At 39.9% G+C, this 22,184-nt stretch overlaps 1 protein-coding gene across 4 annotated transcripts in view; it reads left to right on the top strand.

Moving 5' to 3' along the window:
• smarcd2 (SWI/SNF related, matrix associated, actin dependent regulator of chromatin, subfamily d, member 2) overlaps nucleotides 1-22,184 on the top strand; it is a 45,484-nt gene that overhangs the window by 16,903 nt on the left and 6,397 nt on the right. For 2 of the 4 annotated variants that reach the window (XM_067245586.1, XM_067245585.1), the window contains 2 exons: nucleotides 1,241-1,363; nucleotides 10,833-10,923. In XM_067245586.1, coding sequence (XP_067101687.1) covers nucleotides 1,241-1,363; nucleotides 10,833-10,923 — 214 coding nt within the window. Of the gene's footprint in view, nucleotides 1-1,240; nucleotides 1,364-10,832; nucleotides 10,935-11,524; nucleotides 11,573-22,184 lie in introns of those variants that run through there. The other 2 variants (XM_067245589.1, XM_067245587.1) reach the window with 2 other exon arrangements.

The raw sequence follows: 22,184 nt of genomic DNA, 5'->3' as shown, positions 1-22,184 counted from the left end.
TACAGTGATGTCATAGTCCACTTAATTTAAACTTTGGCATTGACAAATCCAGATAATCTAGCCTTTTCTTTCCAGGCTAGGTCCATTACATTGATTCTTTCATTGAAAAGACTGGATATACTTAAAGTTTACCTCACACTTAAATTGGATTTGCCTTAAACTAGGGCCACACTACACGATTTTAATTGTCAGATTTGGGAACAATTTGTTATTAGACTGATTTACAGTAGTCTAGGGTAATCATGCTGTAATGATAGATGTAATCATTATGTGTGTGTGTGAGTGCAAGAATCAATCCCAGTTAGCTAGGTCACAATTGATTTTATCAGGGCTCGTCACTTAATGTTATGCACTTCGTTTGCAAAGGGAGTTTAGATTTTTGGATTGTTAACATTTTCTCAGGGTGAAATTAAGCTAATCACCAAAATGTAAATTTTTTATAACCCTTTTTAGTCATCTTCATCAGGGTTGCCAATAATTCCAGAGTAAACATACTGAACTTAGTTTTAAAACCTATGGGAAAAACAGAAAGTTTGAGACAAGAAACGCACAATGCAAAACACAAAGAAATGGACTAGTGGGCAAGTGTGGACTATGGAAATAGAGGATCAATGTTAGGATTTGTGGTAAACTTATGAAAGTTTTAATAATGTCAGCACGCTATTAAAATAAAAATTACAATACACAAACAACAGTGGTTGCGAGCTGTGGCGTCCTTGTTTGTTTTGATGTCAAAATATTGCAGGAAGTATATTCCCTCAAAAAGTATAAGTATCACAAAACTCTGTCCTTCCCTACTATGACTTTAGATTTTTGATTTGTGCTCCTCAAAGACAACAGTTGTGTTTGCAGAATAGTCTGAAAACCTATAGTGAGACATTGAATAGACACTACCCAGTCTTTTCATTGTAGTCCAAGATAGAAAAATGTGTAATGTGGCCCAAGGTTTTTTCAATAAATGTCATTTAAATAATGTCCCATGTTAATTGGTTAATAGTTTATGTATATAAAACACTAAGGTCATTGACCTGTTCAAATAAAAAAAAATACAAAAGAGGTGTCTGAATTTGGTAGTTGCTTATTCTGTACAAACATTTCATATTATTGGTATTAGCCAATAATATGTAATACTATAATATATATTAATTAATATAATGTAATAATAATATAGCCAATAATATTGGTACAGCCAATATTATTGGCTGTCTCACAAGGCTTGCTTTAACTCAACACCTCACAGATCCATGAAACCATAGAGTCTATCAACCATCTGAAGACTCAGAGAGACTTCATGTTGAGCTTCAGTAACAACCCCCAAGACTTCATCCAGGATTGGCTGAAGTCCCAAAGCCGGGACCTTAAGGTACTACTTGACTTATATTATCCATGCATATGTTCCAGTTACAGACTTTGGATATATCCAGGGGCGCCACCAGGAATGTTGGGCCCCATGACAAAAGAATCGAATTGGGCCCCCTGTGCGCAGCTGTTGTCACCACAAATCTAGGACCTAACTGTCCCATCAAAAGCTTTACATAACTCTAATTAAAGGCTTGCAACTGTCTTGCTTCTTGTAGTTCAATACTAGTACTAGCACAATTGTTACTGCTGGTGATTTGTACATGCAAGTCTGCATGTGTACATCGTCATCATCATCTCTGCTGGCCAGTGCCCTCACAAAAGCCTCCCTGTCCCTGTCAGTCAAACCTGCAGGCCACAAACCTGGGTCAACATCCTTTTTATGACTTCTGTCTTCTTCCACCATGCATCTCTCATCCTCATCATCACTGTAACTTTCTTTCCCTTCTTCCTGTGCTTCCACACTGCTTCCTCCTTCTAGCTCTACCTGAGAGGGCCCTGGCTCTGTAGGATGTACACAATGCATGTGATATATATATCGTGATATATACAGTATATATACAAATATGCCATTTACCAATAAATGATACTCACACTACAGAACATTGACAATGTTTTGGAGACAATGTCTACACACTACAGAACATTCATTTATTGGTATATGGCATATTTGTATCTATTGGATCTAATGATTAGATCCAATAGATGTTTTGGTGTGTGGGTGTGTGTGTGTGCAAGCTTCTCAAATAAATTGCACTTCATGATGGGAATAATAAAGTCTGTATCTATAGATGTCATGTAACGGCCATAATTCAATCTAAATGAACGTATCAAACTGGATTATTTTAACCCTTGTGCTGCCTTCGGGTCACATGACCCAAAGGTTCATAACGAACCATCGTTGTGTTTACCCAATTTTACCCAATACAAAAACAAATAAAAATAATTTTCTAACCTTCACAATGTGGGGGGTCTGAGACAGCCCAACGGTTAAAAGAAAATGCTTCACTTTGTTTTTGTATGCGGTAAAGTTGTCGCAATACGACGGTGGGTCACAATGACTGATGGGTCAGAATGCTAGCTTATTTCACTATGGACATTAAGCCAACAGGTTAATACCACAGACTACTGGCTACCCACCTTTTTTGGTGAAAAACTCGGTTACAGATTGAAAACCTCTCCTTTGACTTTCCTCTCTCTTTTTTTTCTATGACGTTCTATGATGTTTTTTGAAAACCTGATTTATGTTCACTAGGCAACATTGTGATCACTATTTCTGGCGACTAATGCGTCTACTGACTGCAACTAAACACTGTCAGTGATAAGTGCGCTAAGGCAGGAACAAACATTCCTGTCAATGGGGATATTTAACTTTTATTGTCAAACACAAGTAAAAACAAAGAGATCATAAATTGTAGTATTATATTTGAAATATATATATACTCAATGATGATGGTTTATATGATATATTGTAATTTCATATGAGTTTTTACAATGTTTTAAATAGATTTACCTATTTTATACGGCGCCCCTGCATGTATGTATATGACAAACGGTACTATACCATGCTATAGTGCACAGTCCTTAAATGGAGGAGTGTAATTTAGCATGTTCTGTTAGTACTTTTACAAATCAATATATAGCCACTACTAAAATTGATTCAGGTTGGTTACTGTCATGCAATATGAGTTGTATATAGTTGGTTATACCCAGTCTTGACCTCAGAGACCTACCTTGAAGTGATTACCTAGCAGCTACAAGCAAAGCAAAAACATAAAACTCCAGCTATTAACTGAAATGGACTAGTGGGCAAGTATGCACTGTGGAAAAAGGATAGGATTTGCATATACCTCAATGGCACAACAAAAACAAGTTGCAGTTTAACTTAAATAACTATAACTTGATAACTAAAACCTGATCTAAAGTTAGCTGCATTGGGGGGGGGGGGTAATTATATCTAACACACTGGCAGCGAAGCACTGCAATTAGCTGTGAAAGCGCTTGAAAGCGGAGCCTTTTTCCTTTTGGCGCCCATGTCATGAAATTGGACCGGCCACACTGGCTGCTAAGCACTGTGTGGCCCAAAATTTGGGTTGTCATTGTCCAACATAATATTTATTTTACATAAAACTCAAAAACTATTTTGGGCTCAAATTATTGCCACTATGCATGTGGAATGTGGAATTTATTAATTGTGGAAGTCCACAATCGTACAAAAAGGGGGGGGGGGGGGGGTAATGACAAGGTTTTGCAATAAAGGTCCACAGTAACTCAACAGCACAGCTCAACAGTCAGAGAACAGCTAGCCTCCATCCTCCTATGGCTACATTGACTTCAATACAAAACCTACGAAGCTTATACGCTGCACCCCCTTCCATAGACATACATGGTATTTATGATCATTTCTGAAGGATGTCCTCACACCAATCAAAGCTTTTGCAGTATAAACTGACATGCTGTCCATCCAATAATTGGATCATCCAATAGAAACCACACAGCATTATTGGGGTGTAGACTCAGTTGCTGTTTATAAATCTGCTTTTTTCCCGTCCTTGTGTTCTCGTGAACTTGTTTGACGTCATCTTTCAAGGCCAAGTATTGTTCCAATCCGAAGAATGCAATTGACCAAGAACGCAAAAAATGCCCAGATTTGTTCTCGATCCACCCCTTTTATCAAAGATGCATGGGTTGGTGACTTGATCAGCAGGAATGCATCTGATTTCCTCAAAAGTCACTGCATTACATTCTAACCCTAACCCTCACGATCTAAGACTATTCTCGTCAAGAACGCTTTTCTCAAGAACACAAGTACCTTCTTGGCGTTCTTCGGATTGATAAACGGCTAATGGCTCTTTGTTCTCAATGTGTTAAGAAATGTTGTGACTTTTGTTGTTTGAAAGAGATAGAGAGTTATAGTTGAGTATTTCAGTAATATTATTCGAATTAGTTGTACACGTTTCAGAAGATGTATGAAGTATATTATAGTTTTCTTGGTTTCAGAAATGTATTTTTGAGTCCAGTGAGTGTAATTCATAACATTTGCCTTGCCATCTGCAGTAGCAAGCTAGTTTTCTCCTCTTGAATGACTAACTTGCTAACCTTTCCAAAAAGTAATTTTTATTTAAGAACCCCTTTAGTCTCTGGGCTACACGGAAAAGGTGCAAATTGAGTGTGAAGGTGCGGGAGGTACTGTGCCTTAAGAACATCACAAAGGCAGGCAGCATATGAATGCTGAAATGAGATTCAAGCTTCTTAGGACAAGGATGCTTGATCGCAAGAGTGCACAGACAGCACGTCATTAGGCAGCAACCTCCTACCATCATTGGTCCTGTCATGTTCCCCACACACCACATTTTGAGTGAGTCCCAAACATGAGTGTTTGGGACATGCAGAGGCTGCAATGAAGTGCAGTTTTCTCACCTATGTACCAACAGACCCTATATAGCTCTAAAAGTAGTTATTTTTTTGCTTGGGAACCTAAACAAAAGTTGACCTCTGTTGATCTTTAAATCGACCACATGTCTAATGAAAGACAGCAAACTTTATCTACAAAAGAGGTAAAAAGTTGTGTTTTGCAGGACACAGCTAAATCTCTCTAATAATGCCAAGAATCTGTGTGTGTGTGTGTTTGTTTGTTTTTGTGTCCCACCTTAGTTTCCCACAATTATTAGGAGAACCGGGCACTCTGTTCGAAAGGTCGCAGGTACCACTATTGCTATAAGCTAATGGTGGCTAACTAGCTAGCCACAGTCACAAACATCACAACGTCACAAACCTCTGCACTCGTTAACTTCTGGGAGATAGGTAGAAACTTAAAACTGCAAGACAGCTGCAGAAACGCCACAGGCAAAGGCCAGGGTGATAACTATTTGTTTTATCAATGTGATAAAAACACAATTGTGAAATGTAATGTACAAAACGATAAACACTGATATTATTAGTACATCTACTTTCAGAAACAGTAGTCTGCTATTTCACTGAGGCGTTAGCATCATGACATTAGCCTCTGTTGGATGACACATGACAGCTGTCTGTGATACATCCATTTTTAATCGTTAAAATAATAAACATGCCTCACAAATACAGTTTTAGGATTTATGATATTAGATTATAAGTACATGATTTGTTGGTGAAATTATCATTATATACTTGAAGTTTTAAACCAGTGTAGCTCACTGTAGCGTTGTATGCGACACTGGTAAGAAAAAATTACAATTCCACTGCTGTTTAGGAACCCAAACGGCAACAGAACATTTTCGGCACTTCCCAGGGGCGTTGTTAGACATAAAGCTATACTGGGTCACCGGCCCCTTTTCATATCCCTTTTTTTTCTTCCAAGCTTGCTGCCAGAATGCACTACTACCGTATTTTTCGGAAATAAAACCGCGGTTTATACCCCGATTTATTTATTTTTTCTTGTGGTTGTGCGGTATATATTTCGAAGTGGCTTATAGCACGTTTTTATAACGAAACAACAGTAGAAACACTTTTTTCATGAATGCTATTTAGCCCGTTAAGGAGTAGTGTCGCACATATGTGATTGTTCGAATGCGGGTCTCACAGCGTAACGTAGCATATATGCGATTTAGAACATTTCATCTGAATATTTTCCGATGGACAAAAACTATGCCACAAATGCTTTAGTATGGCTTCAAAATGTACTAATGAGAAGGCTAACAAGTAACACTAGCATGGTATTATGCTAGCTAACTTAGCCCGGAAGTTTTTTTTTAAAGGCGCCTTTCTTGGCACTCAAGGACACCGTACAGGGTACATAAGACATTAAAAACAACAGACGAAGGCAGAGTAATTGACATTAAATGGAATAAGCAGTTTTAAACAGATGGGTTTTGAGTTCCAATTTGAAATGGGGGATATAATCAATATTTCTGAGTTGGGGTGGTGGTGAATTCCAGAGATGGGGATGGAGAGCGGCTGAATGCTCTACTCCCCAATTTACGCTTTGGGGGCTGTCGGAAATATTTAGAACTCAGGCATCTAAAGGTAAATATTAGTTAATTCCCCCGGGCAATAGAAAACATACATTACGCACTTACTTACTTTCGTTTTCGAAGTGTGTTACACAACGGCATGCTGTAAGATCACCTATAGGCTACTTGTGCATTGCTTGGTATCATTGTTCCTGTATCAAATGCGGCATATATTCCAGTGAGGTTTATTCTCAGATTTACAAACACAAAGCTCCCATTCTGGTGGGGTGTGGTTTATAGAAAATGTGGCTTATTTTCCGAAAAATACGGTAGGCTATAGAAACTCCCCTTGCTTAACCCACTATACAACAGTTCATGGACGCAAGTTTGATATCAGCTTTGGCAGGGACATCAATAGTTAATGCGAGCGCGCACATTTTTTTGTATTTATTTGAGTGCAAATACTGTTATTTGAGCTTCATGTAATATTGTTTTTATGCTTTAGTCAAAATAAGATGATCTGTAGGCCTATTATTTAGAAACGTTCTTTCGTTTTGTAATGTTTTCTTAGCCTACCTCAAGTCTGACTTCTGTGTGCGTGCTACAGTGGCTATTTGGCAAGCTCAGAAGAGCACGCTGACATGGAATTCTGTGGGCATCGGCTTGTGTTAAACTGCTTTGATTTTACAAGCGTTGATTGGCATACAGTGTTTATTTTTTCCGGGATTATCAATCTAAATGAATGCACTGACTAATGAAGTAAATTGTTAAAACTCAAACTTCAGATTTTACTGGGGCACAGCAGATTTATACTGGGGCACATGCCCCAGTAAAAAGGGTCCAAAGTAGAGTCCGGCACCCGGTTGGGTAGCCGTGGTTCCCCGCAGGTAACCCGCTAAAATATAATTTTTGGGCTTAAGGGAAGGCTTGCGCGGTTCAGAACTAATATATTGCGGGTCGGAAACGTTATTAAAATAAAATGTTTCAAGATGTGTTTAATGTTCTAATTTGCATGATACTCAGTTAATAGCCTATCAGATAAGACGTTATGATAGAGTGCGTAGCAACAACAAAAAGACGAATTTATCCACTGTTTTGTTGCCTGCAATTGAGAATATACATTACAAAAGATAATTCAGTGGGTCTATCAAAATGCTTAACTTAACGATAAATGGTGAAATCAAACAAAAGGTTATAACGGAGAATACACTATTGTGCAACCTGCGCAAGCTAAATCTGCTGTTTGGAGTCTTTTTTTAACGGGTAAGGATTCGGCTCTCAGAACAATTAAATGAGGGTGGTTCAGTTTTCGGGGGTGAAATCTGTCCTTATGTCGGGTGTCGGTTTGATCTCGGAATTGATGTTGCCTGCGTGGTTCGGTTACAGTTCCGAAAAATGAAACCGTGCAAGACTGTAGTCCAAGGACGCCGCTGGAACTTAATTTATCAAAAGTGAAACAATCTGACTACTAACCTGAATTTCAATGCCACAGCCTAAACCACATGTGTCAAACTCAAGCCCGCGGGAGCTTAAATGGTGTAGGCCTATTGAAATAAGTCTACGCTGCTTTACAGCGTGCATTGACCATAAACATACATCTCTCACAATTTCAATTATGTTATGGCAAAGTGCACATCCCGCCTCTAGAAAGCAGTGTAGTCTATATACACATCGGTGTTTAACGCAAATTTCCAAGTGGGTGGAGGCGAGCATGGTTTGAATGACAGCACTCCAACAGCATATCCAATATAAAAAATAATACGATCCCTTTCCGTAATCACGATACCCCCCATAAATGTTCACAGCTACCCCAGTCAAAGCAGGCTGCATCCGGCCCTGGATGGAAGGCAGTTTCAAGAAAGATGGGAACGTGAATAGCCGAAAAAAATTTGCTTCAAGGAGAAAAAACTATATGTATTTTGTGTTGAGGTGATGTTGGTCGTTAAAGAGAACAATCTCCGTCGGCATTTTGACACCAAACACAGAGATAAATATGCCAAATTTATCCTCCAAGAAAAACAGCAGATTGTCCAAGAAATAAAAGCCGGACTGCAATCGCAGCAGAATATGTTCACAAAAGCTACAGCTAAAAACAATGTTTTTACGTCGAAAAGATCGTTACATCGTAGTTACAACTGGCCCTTTGAGGGAAACCCTAATGCTGATGTGGCCCACGGTGAAAATGAGTTAGATGCCAATCTTGTCACGAAGATCTTCTCTACACGGCTGTGAAAATAGCAAACATTTTCCAGTTGGGACTTTTGAGAATGAGCTTATGTCCAATGAGTGCCCCTGTTTTAGAGCTACATTCTGAGCGTTGACGAATTGCCAGGGTTTCCCGCAGCACTTTTCAGTTAAGGCGGCCGCCTAAGCAACACACGCCTGCCGCATTAACAACGTTGTCCCAAAAAAAACATTCCAAACCGTGACTAACGCTAGTCTCCCTTCTCTGCAGAACGCATTAGTCTATTCTATAGTTATTGGACATTCATCTAAGCAAAGCGCATCATCGGTTGCCCCCTTCCCTCCATCAATGACCTTCACAGCTCCAGATCCTTCAGGAAAGCAATAAAGATCACGGCAGACCCCTCACATCCTGCCAACAGTCTCTTTAACCGTCTCCCCTCTGGACGGCGATACAGGGCCATCATGACCAAAACATCAGGTCACCTCAACAGTTTTTTCCCCCAAGCAATAGCCCTCCTAAATAGTTCTTACACATGAACTTTATAGCACTTTATTTAACATTACTATTGTTGCACTACCTCCATTCTTATTTATTATTTTTCTCATACTGGTACTATCTGTCCATGTATTGTTTTTCTGTATTGTCTTGTTGTTCTATTTGTGATGCTATAGCCTGCATGGAGAATACCAAATCAAATTGCTAGTATCTGTATACATGGTGAAATAAAGTTGAATTGAATTGAAGTTTGTGTTAAATGTTCAGGTTCTTATTGGAGACTGGGGGGGTTGTGGTATAGCTGGGTGTTTGTCCAGGGGGTCTTTTGGCTGTAGCCTATAGTTAGTCAGGCTACAGTATTAGGTTAGCAGCTTTATTAGGCATTTTACTGTTCTAAGTTAAGGCGTAGACAGTGGCCCACAACTGTCTGTGTATTGTTAATAAACACCCCAGTGCTCCTACTGTTTGATACCCGACTCTTCTATTAACATCCCGGCTGGGGTGTTACGGCCTCCAGTTGTCTGAGGGCCTGTTCGTCCCACTTTGACTAGTGGGACGTAACATAGGGGTGTTACAGTGGGTTATTTATCATTGATTGAATGCAATATGAGTACATGCTTAAATTAGGAAGGCCAGCAGTGTGCTAGTGTGCCCACTGGATACGGTGGAGGTGGTGGGAGACAGGCTGATTGCCAAGCTATCATCCCTGATGGACAACACCTCCCACCCCATGCGGGAGGCCCTGGAAGCGCTAAGCAGCTCCTGCAGCCACCGGCTGATTCACCCCCGGTGTGTGAAGGAGAGGTACTGCAGGTCCTTCCTTCCTGCTGCTGTCAGGCTGTACAACCAGCTTTGTTCCCAGTAGACCACCAAACACAACAAATCTGTGCAATATATTTACCTACTACTGTATTTTTATTACTTATTTTAATTATTTTGCTACATTGTTGTTTTTGCACTATGTTGTTCTTTCTACTCTTGTTTGTAAGTTTGCACTACCTCTGCGCTGCTGTAATCCTGAAAATGTCCCAACTGTGGGACTAATAAAAGATTATCTTATCTTAAAATGCTAAAATAATATCACTTGAAGGGAAAAACTTAGGGGAAGTTGAAGTCATATAGGTTAGGACAGTTTTTACAAAGGATTGCCCAATTTCTTTGTTTTCATGCAACTGTTTCAACTATGTGAGGCTGCCAGAGAAGAATCTCAGGGAGAAGAGAACACTGTTTCATCAGAATCAGAAAGGGTTTTAATTGCCATGAAAGTTTGCACAGACAAGGAAGGAATTTACTTTGGCAGGAAGGTGCATACATTAAACATATAGGAATCTTAAGACATTCTACACTTCACTCTTAGAATTTTGAGCAGCAACAAATGAATGCTTCTTAATATATGCCGTCTTCATAAATAATAAGTATGCATACTTATTTAAAATATACAGAAATATCAGTTGTAAAATTTAAATTAAAAAACTATTTGCAACCATCACAAGCACACCTCACAATTTCCCCAGAAATTGTACCCTCTCTAGTTTCAATTGTGATTTGATCTTTATCAGGGGCACTATATTTCAAGTAATATGTATTTTTGTGTTTCACAAATACGGATCTTAATCACCAACTGCATCACAGGCACTATGCCCTAGAGGGCTTAAAATCTGTTCAGTATTCATTTTTATTTTCACGTATTAGAGCACACCAATGTTAGATTGAATGAAAACAAATAGAATAACTTAACGGTTGCCCTTTAAGTAGGATTTTTAAAGTCCTCTTTACAAATGTAGGCCCTACTGCGATTGCTTGACATCATGTGGTCTGGTTTTATACTACATAATGTCATATTTCTGTTTGTTTTCCAGCTGATGATGGATGTTGCAGGGAACCCAGAGGAGGAGAGGCGAACAGAATTTTACCAGGCCCCGTGGGTTCCTGAGGCTGTGGGCAGATACGGTAACGCAAAGGTTTGCTTCTAGTAGAACATTTATCCATAAACATAAAGTATTCAGACCTTCACCTTTCAATATATCATTGTTTGTGCAAATCCACCAATTTTGTTTTTGTGAGTTGGTACATAAAATCAATAATGTCAAAACAATGCAGCCTTTCCATGGCCAACCACCATTCAACAATACTTATCCAAGTCTTAGTTTGGTGGCTTGTTAATAATTTATCAAATGTTACCGCATGATCACAGCCTATAATCTTTTTAAGATTTATATCATATACACATGATACCCTATTATGACAAGTTGAAAACATGTCTTAGCTATTTTTGCTTATATATTAAAAGTGAAAGTTTTGAAATATTTGATAATAAGAGGCAATGATGAGGAGGGAATGCCTCTTAAAGACGTTCTCAAATGCACAGGTTAAGTTTAGCAGATTGAGTTAGGTGTGCAGAAGGGTTTTGAATAGGGATGTAACGATGCACTCTGAGCTGATTGATATTCGATTTGTAACAATTCAAGTCGGTTGAGATGTTAAACAAATCGAGCTACACATTTCAAACAGCAGGGGTGCTGAAACTGTATACTTTGACCTTTCATTACAGCTGTGATAGCAGCGAGCAAGTTGTAGCGTTACGCCTGGGACACACTGGCTGTGAAGCGCCACGATTGGTTACGAATGGCGCGAGGATGTTCACACTAGACGCGCATTTCTCCATGCCGGTCACCAAGCCTTTCACCTCCTCTGAGCTTTCCTTTTTCGCATTGACAGCTATCATAAACATTGCATAGGCTTTATTTAGGCAACTTGCTGCTCCAACAGCATCCCAACGTAATGTGGCAACATTTGTCTTTTTTTCCGAAGGCCAGTCTTTGTAAAATAGTAGGGCTGGGAAAGATAATGCGTTAATCTTAGCAATTAATTAGAATTTTTTAATGCATTCAAAATAATTTAGCGCTATTAACGCAAGACCTTCTTTTGCGTCTCAAACCATTATTATTTGCAACCGGAAACATTTATTCCTCCTTTTTTTATTATACTAATAATCATGACTCAGATAAACTTCATAGGCTGCGTCCTGCGATAGCCTACTGGATCTGTCCTGCGCTGTAACAGCCTAGCTAACGATCAAGCTAGCTAACCTTCACACTCAGTGTGAACAATAGAACTAAGCAAACTTACGTCCACACGACACATACCAAAATAAACACGAGTTTAACAATAGAAACTTAAATAATGCTTCCGTCAACAAAATCAACGCCCCAACTGAGTCCCCTTCTATCCTACCGCAAGCCATGCTGAAAACCAAGAGCGCAGTTGCGGCCCTACTTGAACACCGGTGCGAATACAACATAAAAACTACATTTCCCATTAATGAGTAGTTTGAATCCATCCACCACAGAGGACCTCATTCGGATCAGTACAGAGGCGCCCTCCCTGGAAATGTTTGATGCCTCTAAATGTGCTGAAAATTGGCTGTCAGATGGAAAAAGATCAGTCAGTTTGAAACAATGTTACAATGAATACAAAAAGTAAATATAGCTGCAAGCAGTAGTGGAGTCAGTTGGCTGAGAGGTGAGGGAATCGGGCTAGTAATCCGAAGGTTGCCAGTTCGATTCCCGGTCATGCCAACTGACGTTGTGTCCTTGGGCAAGGCACTTCACCCTACTTGCCTCGGGGGAATGTCCCTGTACTTACTGTAAGTCGCTCTGGATAAGAGCGTCTGCTAAATGACTAAATGTAATGTAAATGTAATGGCGGATTCCTCCTTCAAAATGGCAAGTTGTGTTGTAAAATTGACATAATAGATAGTTGGACTGGGATTAACCAGAAGACTTGAAACTGTAATTTCTGTCAGAATAATAAAAAAAAATGTTTATACCTCTGACTGGATTAGAACTCGTACTCGTAGTGCTTTAAAAAGGTTGTTTGGGGTGCCATAACTTGTCATGGAAGGGAATTTCAAATCATGCCTATAACATCAGTGGCGATTTGTCCTGGCTTAGGTTAATGAAATGAATTTGCGCAACAGGCAAGGGATCCACCTGAACAATCAATATACTTAATTAAAGCTAACTCAGTTGTGAATCTGACACTACCAAGCGTAGACTACAAGTAGCTAGCTACTGTGGTGAACCTGGCTTGTTTTGCAGTGGTTCACACAGTCTCGCTAAACAGTTGATCAGAGTGTTGTGATGGGCTCAAATAAACACGCATTGTTATGTTTTACAACCGGAGGATTGATCGGAACTATGCCTCTGACTGGTTTTGAACCTACAACCCTTTGCTTACCAGCACAAAATCTCAGCCAATTGAGCCATTCCCAGACATGGATTACACAAAACTGGATAATAAAAAAAGCTGTTTCTCCAATGGCGAGCATTGTCAGATTTGCTCGAAGTTCAAACAGCTGTAATTCAGTCATATTTTGACATATCAAGGTGAAACTTTGCATGGTACTTCAGGGGCATGTCACCTTAAAGGCTATTAAGTTTGAACCATCCTTCAAAAATACATTTGATTTAGTGACACAAACATATTGAGGCAATGTGGACATTAACATAAATACACCCCTTTCAGCCATTTTGTATGTGATTCAATTGTCTTAAGTAAAAATTTTCAATACGTCAATGATACATTCTGTACAAAATCTCAAGTCAATTAGAGCTTTGGTTCAAGAGAAGAGGAAGTTTTCCAAAATTATCACTGTACAGGAAAATCCATCATGGCGGACCTTATGGGTCCTTGAGGCTTTTTTGTTCCTCATGAAAATTGAGGCATGCACACCAAGATTCAGAAGAATTGGAGCAATGAGGTGGGAATGCCATCACTTTGAAAATTTGACTTTTGGGCGTGGCCTGTGGCACCCCCTATGGTCTGATGTGGCCCATATTTGGTGTGGGGGTAACCACTTGGATGTAGTATCAATGTGCCAAATTAGAAAATTTGTGACAAGGGACTTTTTGAGATATTGAGGCGCACGGAGAAGAAAAATAATAAGAAATATAGCTGCAAGGAGCGATGCGGGTTCCTCCGCAAAATGGCAAAATATTATAAACAAGTACACTGTAGAAGATCGAGACTTGGACAACAAGAGAGCAAAACTACTTCATGTTTGGCCAACAACAATATACTGACCAGGGATTTGAACTCATGAGCATAAGGTTACTAGTCAGTCTCTCTAGCCTCTCTGCTACACACCAACTGCTGAGATTTTATGATTAGTAAGGGCTGAGTATTAACTTTTTATAGGATACTTAAACTCTTCTTGAGTTGATCTCTTTCCAGACTCTCAGTCAATGCACAACTAACAATAGTCATGTGGGCAACTGGGCTAGGGCAGCGGTCATATTCAGCTCCTTGCGAGAATAGCCTGTGACAGTACAGCAGCCGACTCTCTGGTCCCATTAAACTACACAACATGCACAATCAGGGTGACCAACAAGATTATATTAACTGAAACTGAAATCCCTCGCACGGCTGTTGTAACCAAACAATTTTCCACAAGACTTTGCGTTTTGTGACATGCCGCACTGCATGCTGGGTACCCAAGGGTGCTGACGCTGATTATCTAGCTGTGCTCCGACTGCGTGATATGAGTATTAGTTTTTGATCAGCTTTGGGACAAAGGTTAAGAAACGGTCGACATTTCAAGGTGAAATTGCATGAAATTGCGCATGGTATTTCAGAACGATGTCTGCCTGTTTAACTAAACAAGTAATCAAAATTATGACAGGCCAAAAGACTGTGCCTGGATTCAAACCTGTGACTTGCACTTTGTAGGACACCGTTTCAACCCATTGAGCTACCCTAAAGGATGAGAATACGTGGTCAGTTACTATACAAGAAGCCGTTTCTCCTGTAGCACGGATTGTTTGATTCGGCCAAAGTTTAAACAGCTGTAATTCAATGATCTTTTGACATATCAAGGTGAAATTGCGCATGGTACTTCAGAACGATGTCATCCTGTTTAACTAAACAGATATTCAAATTTAAGACAGGCTCAACCACTGTGGCAGGATTCGTACCTACGACCTTATACTTAGCAGGTCACCGTCCCAGCCCATTGAGCTATTCTCAGTGTTGAATATTGTCATGTTCAGTTACTGTATGAAAAAGTAAGCTGTTTCTCCTGTGGTAAGCATTGTTAGATTCAGCCAAGGTTGAAACAGCTCTAATTCAATGATCTTTTGACATATCAAGGTGAAATTGCGCATGGTACTTCAGAACGATGTCATCCTGTTTAACTAAACAGATATTCAAATGTAAGACAGGCTCAACCACTGTGGCTGAATTCGAACCTACAACCTTATACTTTGCGGGTCATTGTCCCAGACCATTGAGCTATTCTCAGTGTTGAATATTATCATGTTCAGTTACTCAGTTACAGTTACTGTATACATCAGTCAAAATTATATTAGATTTATTATATGGCAACGACAGTACGAGCGTTCTGATTGGCTAATGGGTAGTCATGCCAGCCGCGTATTGACCTCATCGCCGGTCTGCGGTCTGATACGGATTCTTATTGCCCTGCTCTGACGTCATCTTCAAAATGAGCGATATCGAGGAGTCAGCTGAGTTTTACTATCCAGACGATACTGAAGACATCAACAGCGACTAAGAAATTGTTAACTTTCTAAAAGAGTCGTTATTTGTGTTGGAAGTGTATGTGTATGAGTGAGAAATAAAAACACTTGAATTTATAATTTGTCTAAAATCTAATTTTGTTAAAAAGAATCATATGAAAATAGTATAGTGAAACCAGTATTGTAAATTGTATCGTGTGTTGAGTGAATCGTTACATGCCTAGTTCTGAATTCTTTAAGGTGTTTGAAACCCTGTTAGTTCAGACCGTGTTTGTTTTTTTTCTATTACTGAAAACCAAAAAGAAGTCTACAAGCAGAACTTCCCCATGGCTGAGAAATAAAAAAGTTAGTGAAATGAAAAGAAAATGCCGTGCAGCAGAGAGAAAATTTAGAAAAACAAAGATCACTATCCACTACAATATCTATAAAGATGCACTAACCACCTGTAACAAAACCATCCGTCTAGCAAGGAAATAATATTTTTCCAACATTATTACAGAAAATGCCAGAAATTCCAGTACTTTTCTCCACCATTGACCAGCTGCTAAACACTATCCCGGCCCCCCTCTATCCTCAGAAGTTAAATGTGAAGAGCTTGCTCTGTTCTTCAAGAACAAAATAACTTCGATCAGAGATAGTATAATTACTAGTGGAGGTGAAACTGACATCACTAGATCCTGCAACATAACCATGATCACATTTATATGTATCACACTAAGTGAACTTAAATAGTCACTGAATGTAAATCCACAACCTCAGATATTAATCCTATACCCACAACATTCTTTAAGCGAGTGTTTGATGGTATCTCAGGTCCGGTGCTAGAGTTTCCACATCCCTTAAAACTGTCGTTTTCCCAGATGCCTTCAAAACAGCTGTTGTCGCTGTTTTGAAGGCATCCAAATTGGAATATAGCTGCAAGCAGCAATGGGGTGGCAGAGCAGGTCAGATGACCCAGAAGAAACTTTCGACATCCTCAAAAGAGGGTTCCGAGTACACGCAGCAAGTTTGGCGTGAATCCATCAAAGATTTGCTGAGATACAACACAACTTTCTGTTTGGCGGCTCTGCTGACGATTTGGCTGTACCGGACAAACGGTTTCGATAATCTAAAATAATTTTGATAGTTTGTGTGAGGATTGCATTGACTATATACAGCTTGACTACAGGTAGCTAGCGACTGTGGTGTACCTGGCTTCCTTTGCAGTGGCCTACAGTCTCGCTAAACAGAGAATCAGAGACATGACAAGCTCGTCAGCTTTGGCTGGATTCGAACCTCTGACGTTGCCGTTGCCAGGACACCAACTTATCCTAGTAAGCTATTCTCAGTGCTGGAAATCAGAGTTCAGCTACTGGGTAAAATATAAGCAGTTTTCCCCGTGGCAAGCGGTTGTCAGATTTGGGCCAAATTTAAAAGGCTGTAATTCAGTCCTATGTCAAGGTGATTGTGGTCTGAAGATAATATGTGCCAAATTTGGTGAATATTTGATATCCACTAAAAACGTTTTATTCATTCATTCAAAATGGCGGCCGCATCAATTCAGCTGGTATCACAATTTAACATGTGTCAGACACGGGATCACCCCCTAGCGGTTAGATGACACAACCTTTTGTGGACCTCTTTGGAACAGGGTCCCGAGCACCTGTACCACGTTTGATGTCAATTCAGCAAATATTTCCTGAGATATGATCTCACTTCCTGTTTTGACGGCTTCATCACCGACTTTGATCAGCTTTACCGGAAAAACAGTTTTGAGTTTTTCGGTGGCAAAAATCAAAACGCCATAGGATAACTTTTGTGAGGCTTGGTCTGAAGATCAATTTTGAAGAAGATTCAACAAGAATTGTAGGAGGAGTAGCAAAAAAAAACTTTTCCTTATCATTCAAAATGGCAGAGAATCTATATAACTGGGTATGACATCATAGAGTTTGCGTCGCTGCTTAGCCACCAATAATAATAATAAATATAGCTGCAAGCAGCAATGAGGTGGCCAAACCGGTAAAGCAGGTAAAATGAACAAAAAACATTTTAGACAGGGTTCTGAGTAAATGCAGCTTTGAATCCATCAAAGATTTGCTGATTTGACCCAACTTCCTGTTTGCCGGCTTTGCCGCAGATTTTGATTGGCTGTACCGATCAAACCGTTTCAAAAATCTAAAATAATTTTGATAGTTTGTGTGAGGATTGCCATGACTATATACAGCTAGACTACAGGTAGCTAGCGACTGCGTTGTACCTGGCTTCCTTTGCAGTGGCTTACAGTCTCGCTAAACAGAAAACCAGTGACATGCAGGCTCGTTGGCTGGATTCGAACCTCTTATGTTGCCCTTGCGAGGACACCAATTTATCCTAGTGAGCTATTCTCAGTGCTGGAAATTACTGTGTAAAAATATAAGCAGTTTTTCAACTGGCAAGCGGTTGTCAGATTTGGCCCAAGTTTAAACAGCTGTAATTCAGTCCTATTTTGACATGTCAAGGTGATTGACCTATTGGACCTCTTTAGAACAGGGTCCCTAGTCCTTATATCAAATTTGGTGTCAATGCAGTAAAGAGGTGCTGAGATATGACCTCACTTCTTTTATGGTGGCTTGGTTGACGACTGATTGGCTGTTCCAGTCAAAAGGTTTAGAAAAAACAAAAAACATGTGATTTCTTTTGTGAGGCTTGGTCTGAAGATGATCTGTGCCAAATTTGGTGAAGATTGGACAACTTTATAGGAGAGTTAGCGAAAAGACGTTATATTCGTTAAAGGTGACATGACATGCTGTTTTTGGATGCTTTTATATAGGCCTTAGTGGTCCCCTAATACTGTATCAGAAGTCTCTTTCCCGAAATTCAGCCTTGGTGCAGAATTACAGCCACTACTAGCAGTCCCACAAAGAGCTTTCCTCAGAACGCACTGTTTTGGTGTCTGTAGCTTTAAATGCTAATGAGGAGCGGAGGGGCGGCACCATGCGCTAATGTTTACAATGGATGTATCGCAACGGCTGTAGCCCGTTGCTGTAAGATGCGTTGAATTTGCCCATTCTCATCTGATAACCCTGGTTTGCAGAGGTATACACTCAGTCATTTCAATGAGGGGAAAGGCGGATATCGCGCGCGCCATAACACCAACAGCAGAACGGTTATCCAAATAACAAAGAAGTGTACAACACTCACGTTACAGCATGTGTATTCACACACATACTTGATGCTACCTTTACATCAGCGACAGTAACTCAGCTATTAGCTGCAGAGCTAATGTTACAGCCACATTCTAGGGGTAGCAAGCTCGGTAACCATATACAGTAAAGCTACAAAATGATATAGCGTTAGTTAACTTACTTGTCCGAGGTTAGTAGCTGGATGAAGGAGAGTTAGTACTGATCCAGAATTTAATTTCAGCAAGGCCAGTTTTGTATCAGCTCAAGTTGAGGAAACAGTCGTGGCTGAAGTGTTTGGCGCAGACATACAAAACAAATGCGCCTACAACAGAAGTTGTGTAGGCGCATTTCCAGAGAAAATAAAATTAAGACACTGGGTCTTCAGAGGCTCGGATGAAGGAACTGTAAAAATATTTTTTTTTCCTTTGTACATCCAAACTGAGGAAATGTAATGCTTCGTTCATTTGCAAGCCATGATGTCTCTCAAGGATAAAAACACTTGCACGGTCGTAGCTCAGTTTCTTATGGGCGGGTCAGATTCTCTGGGCGGGCAAAGCAGAGAGAGGGGAGGTAACCTTCCTCTTTGTGACGTAACAAAGAGGAGATTTTCAAACAGAGCAATTGAGCCTTCCTTTTCTCAAAGGCGGAGAAGAACACCCAGGGCTTGGTTTACACCTATCGAAGGCAGGCTAGGGGAACTCATTAATGTTAACTAACCTCCTAAAGTGAAGTTTTCATGTCATGTCACCTTTAAAAATGGCGGCCACATCATTTCGGCTGGTATCCCAAGTTAACATGTGTCAGACAAGGGATCTACTAACATATCACGAGACAAAGGAATCACTTAAATAAGACAAACAAATCAACAGCTATTGGTCAACACACAATCCTGCCTATTGTAGTGCCCCCTAGAGGTCAAATGACACTACCTGTCTCAGACCTCTTAATAAGAGGGCCCTGAGTCCATACACCAAGTTTGGAGACAATGCATCAAAGATTGGCTAAGATATGACCTCACTTCCCATTTTCCGGATCAGTTGCTCAATTTGATTGGCTGTAACTAACAAACAGTTGGAAAAATCTAAACGCCATGTGATGTCTTTTGTGAGGCTTGGTCTGAAGATGATCTGTGCCAAATTTGGTGAAGATTGGACAAACTTTATAGGAGAGGTAGCGAAAAAACGTTATATTAATTCAATCAAAATGGCGGCCACATCAATTCGATTGTCTGTAACTAACAAACAATTTCGAAAATCAAAAATCCATATGATAACTTTTGTGAAGCTTGGTCTGAAGATCATCTGTGGCAATTTTGAAGAAGATTCGACAAACCTTATAGGAGAGGTAGCGAAAAAACATTATATTCATTCAATTAAAATGGTGGCCACATCAATTCGGCCACATCAATTTGATTGGCTGTAACTAACAAACGGTTGCGAAAATCAAAACGCCAGGGGATATCTTTTGTGAGGCTTGGTCTGAAGATCATCTGTGGCAATTCTGAAAAAGATTCAACAGGAATTGTAGGAGGAGCAGCGAAAAAACGCTTTTCCTTAACATTCAAAATGGCGGAGAATCTATATAATCGGGTATGATGTCATAGAGTGCGTTTGACTCGTCTTGATCCAGGAAATCCAACGGTACCTCATTTTAGAAAATGCGGCATATTGTTCAAAAGTAACGTGTGTAAACACACCTTCAACTTTGACCCATTGGTGGCGCTAGATGGTTGGAATGGGAGACATGAAACTTGGTGAAATTGATGAGGGCACTGGTCCCAAAGAGTGTGCCAAATTTCACAACTTTTGACAATTTGGTTCTAAGGGCTGCCATAGACTCCCATAGCAGAAGAAGATGTGTAATAATAATAACTAGAGAGGGTACAATTTGTACCCTCTCTAGTTACAACTGTATATTTTATATAAAAATGCATACTTATTATTTATAAAGATTACATAGATTTAAAAGGGAGTCAGGTGGCTGAGCGGTTAGGGAAGCGGGCTAGTACTCAGAAGGTTGCCAGGTTCGATTCCTGGCCATGCAAAAATGACATTGTGTCCTTGGGCAAGGCATTTCACCCTACTTGCCTCAGGGGGTATGTCCCTGTACTTACTGTAAGTCGCTCTGGATAAGAGCGTCTGCTAAATGACTAAATGTAAAAGCATCTTTTTTTGCTGCTCATTTACAACTCAAAATACGAGTGACGTGTAGAATGAAATAGATGTCTTCTAAGTTTCCCTGCAAGAGGCAGCCTCATCGTTGAATCTAAACGAATAAATTTGGCAGACCGGTGTAAAAATTGACCTAATCTCTATGACTTAAACGTCCTTTTAAGTTTTCCCATCTCGTGATATTTTCAGGCATTTAGCCTACTCATATTGCATTCATTCATTAATAAAGAACCCCCTTTGAAGATTATTCTACGACGTTACCAGCAGTAGAAAATGGAATCGCGATTCAAACAGTACCATCTGCTAACTGAAAATATGCCCCCCAAAACGTAAATAAGCTTGACATTTATTTATTGAAAAATCGCTCATTCATAAAAAGCTCACTGGTAGCGATCATTGTCAGTAACAACGCAAAATGCGATATAGCCCTGTGTGGAGAAGCTGCCCCGGTAAATTTTACTACTACAGTACAGTACTAGACTACTGCTGTGTTCATCTTGGTAGCGATTCCGTTGGTTGAATTCGTTTAAACGTTCCGTTGTACAGTTTAGGCTGATATTAATTATTTTCATGAACAGATTGACAAAGTTTAGGCTGTGGCAATGAAGTTCAGGTTAGTAGTCAGATAGTTTCACCTATTGAAAGACTTTTGATTTAAGTAAGGGGAGTGCCGAACATGTTCTGTCGCCGTTTGACTTCCTAAACAGCCGTGTAGATGTTTTTGTAGTGTGTCGCGCGTAGGCTACAGCGTTGCAGTGAGCAACACTGGTTTGAAACCACAGGTAATGATAATTTCACCAACAAATCGTTTACTTGTAATGTAATGTCATAATAAATACGACAACGAAAATGTATTTGTGAGGAATGTTTATTTTAACGATTGAAAACAGATGCATCATAGCCCGCTGTAGTATGTGTTTCCCGGGCAATAGAGGCGAATGTCATGATGCTAATGCTTCAGTGAAATAGTAGACTACCGTTTCCGAAAGTAGATGTGGGCTTACTTCCTTAATAATATCAGCTAATATTGTACATTACATTTCACGATTGTGTTTCACATCACAAAGTAAAATGAGTAAATAGTTCACCCTGGCCTCTTTGCTTGTGGCTGCCTTGCAGTAAAGCTATAGTTAGCCTAGCTATCCCCCAAGTTAACAGATGCGAAACGAATGTTCTGCTACAGGTAGTCACGCGTGTTTTCGTGACGTTAGTGACGTAGTGACGTTAGTAACGTCAGTGACTGTGGCTAGAAAATTAGCCACCGTTAGCTTCACTTTTCACCACAAAAACGCAATTTCTACTTAAACCATGCAACGGAACGTAAATAAAAATACAACCAACGCAATCGCTAACAAGACGAA

Source organism: Osmerus mordax, chromosome 10 (assembly GCF_038355195.1).
Source record: "Osmerus mordax isolate fOsmMor3 chromosome 10, fOsmMor3.pri, whole genome shotgun sequence".
In the NCBI taxonomy this organism is placed as follows: domain Eukaryota; kingdom Metazoa; phylum Chordata; class Actinopteri; order Osmeriformes; family Osmeridae; genus Osmerus; species Osmerus mordax.
This window is presented reverse-complemented; position numbering and strand designations above follow the sequence as displayed.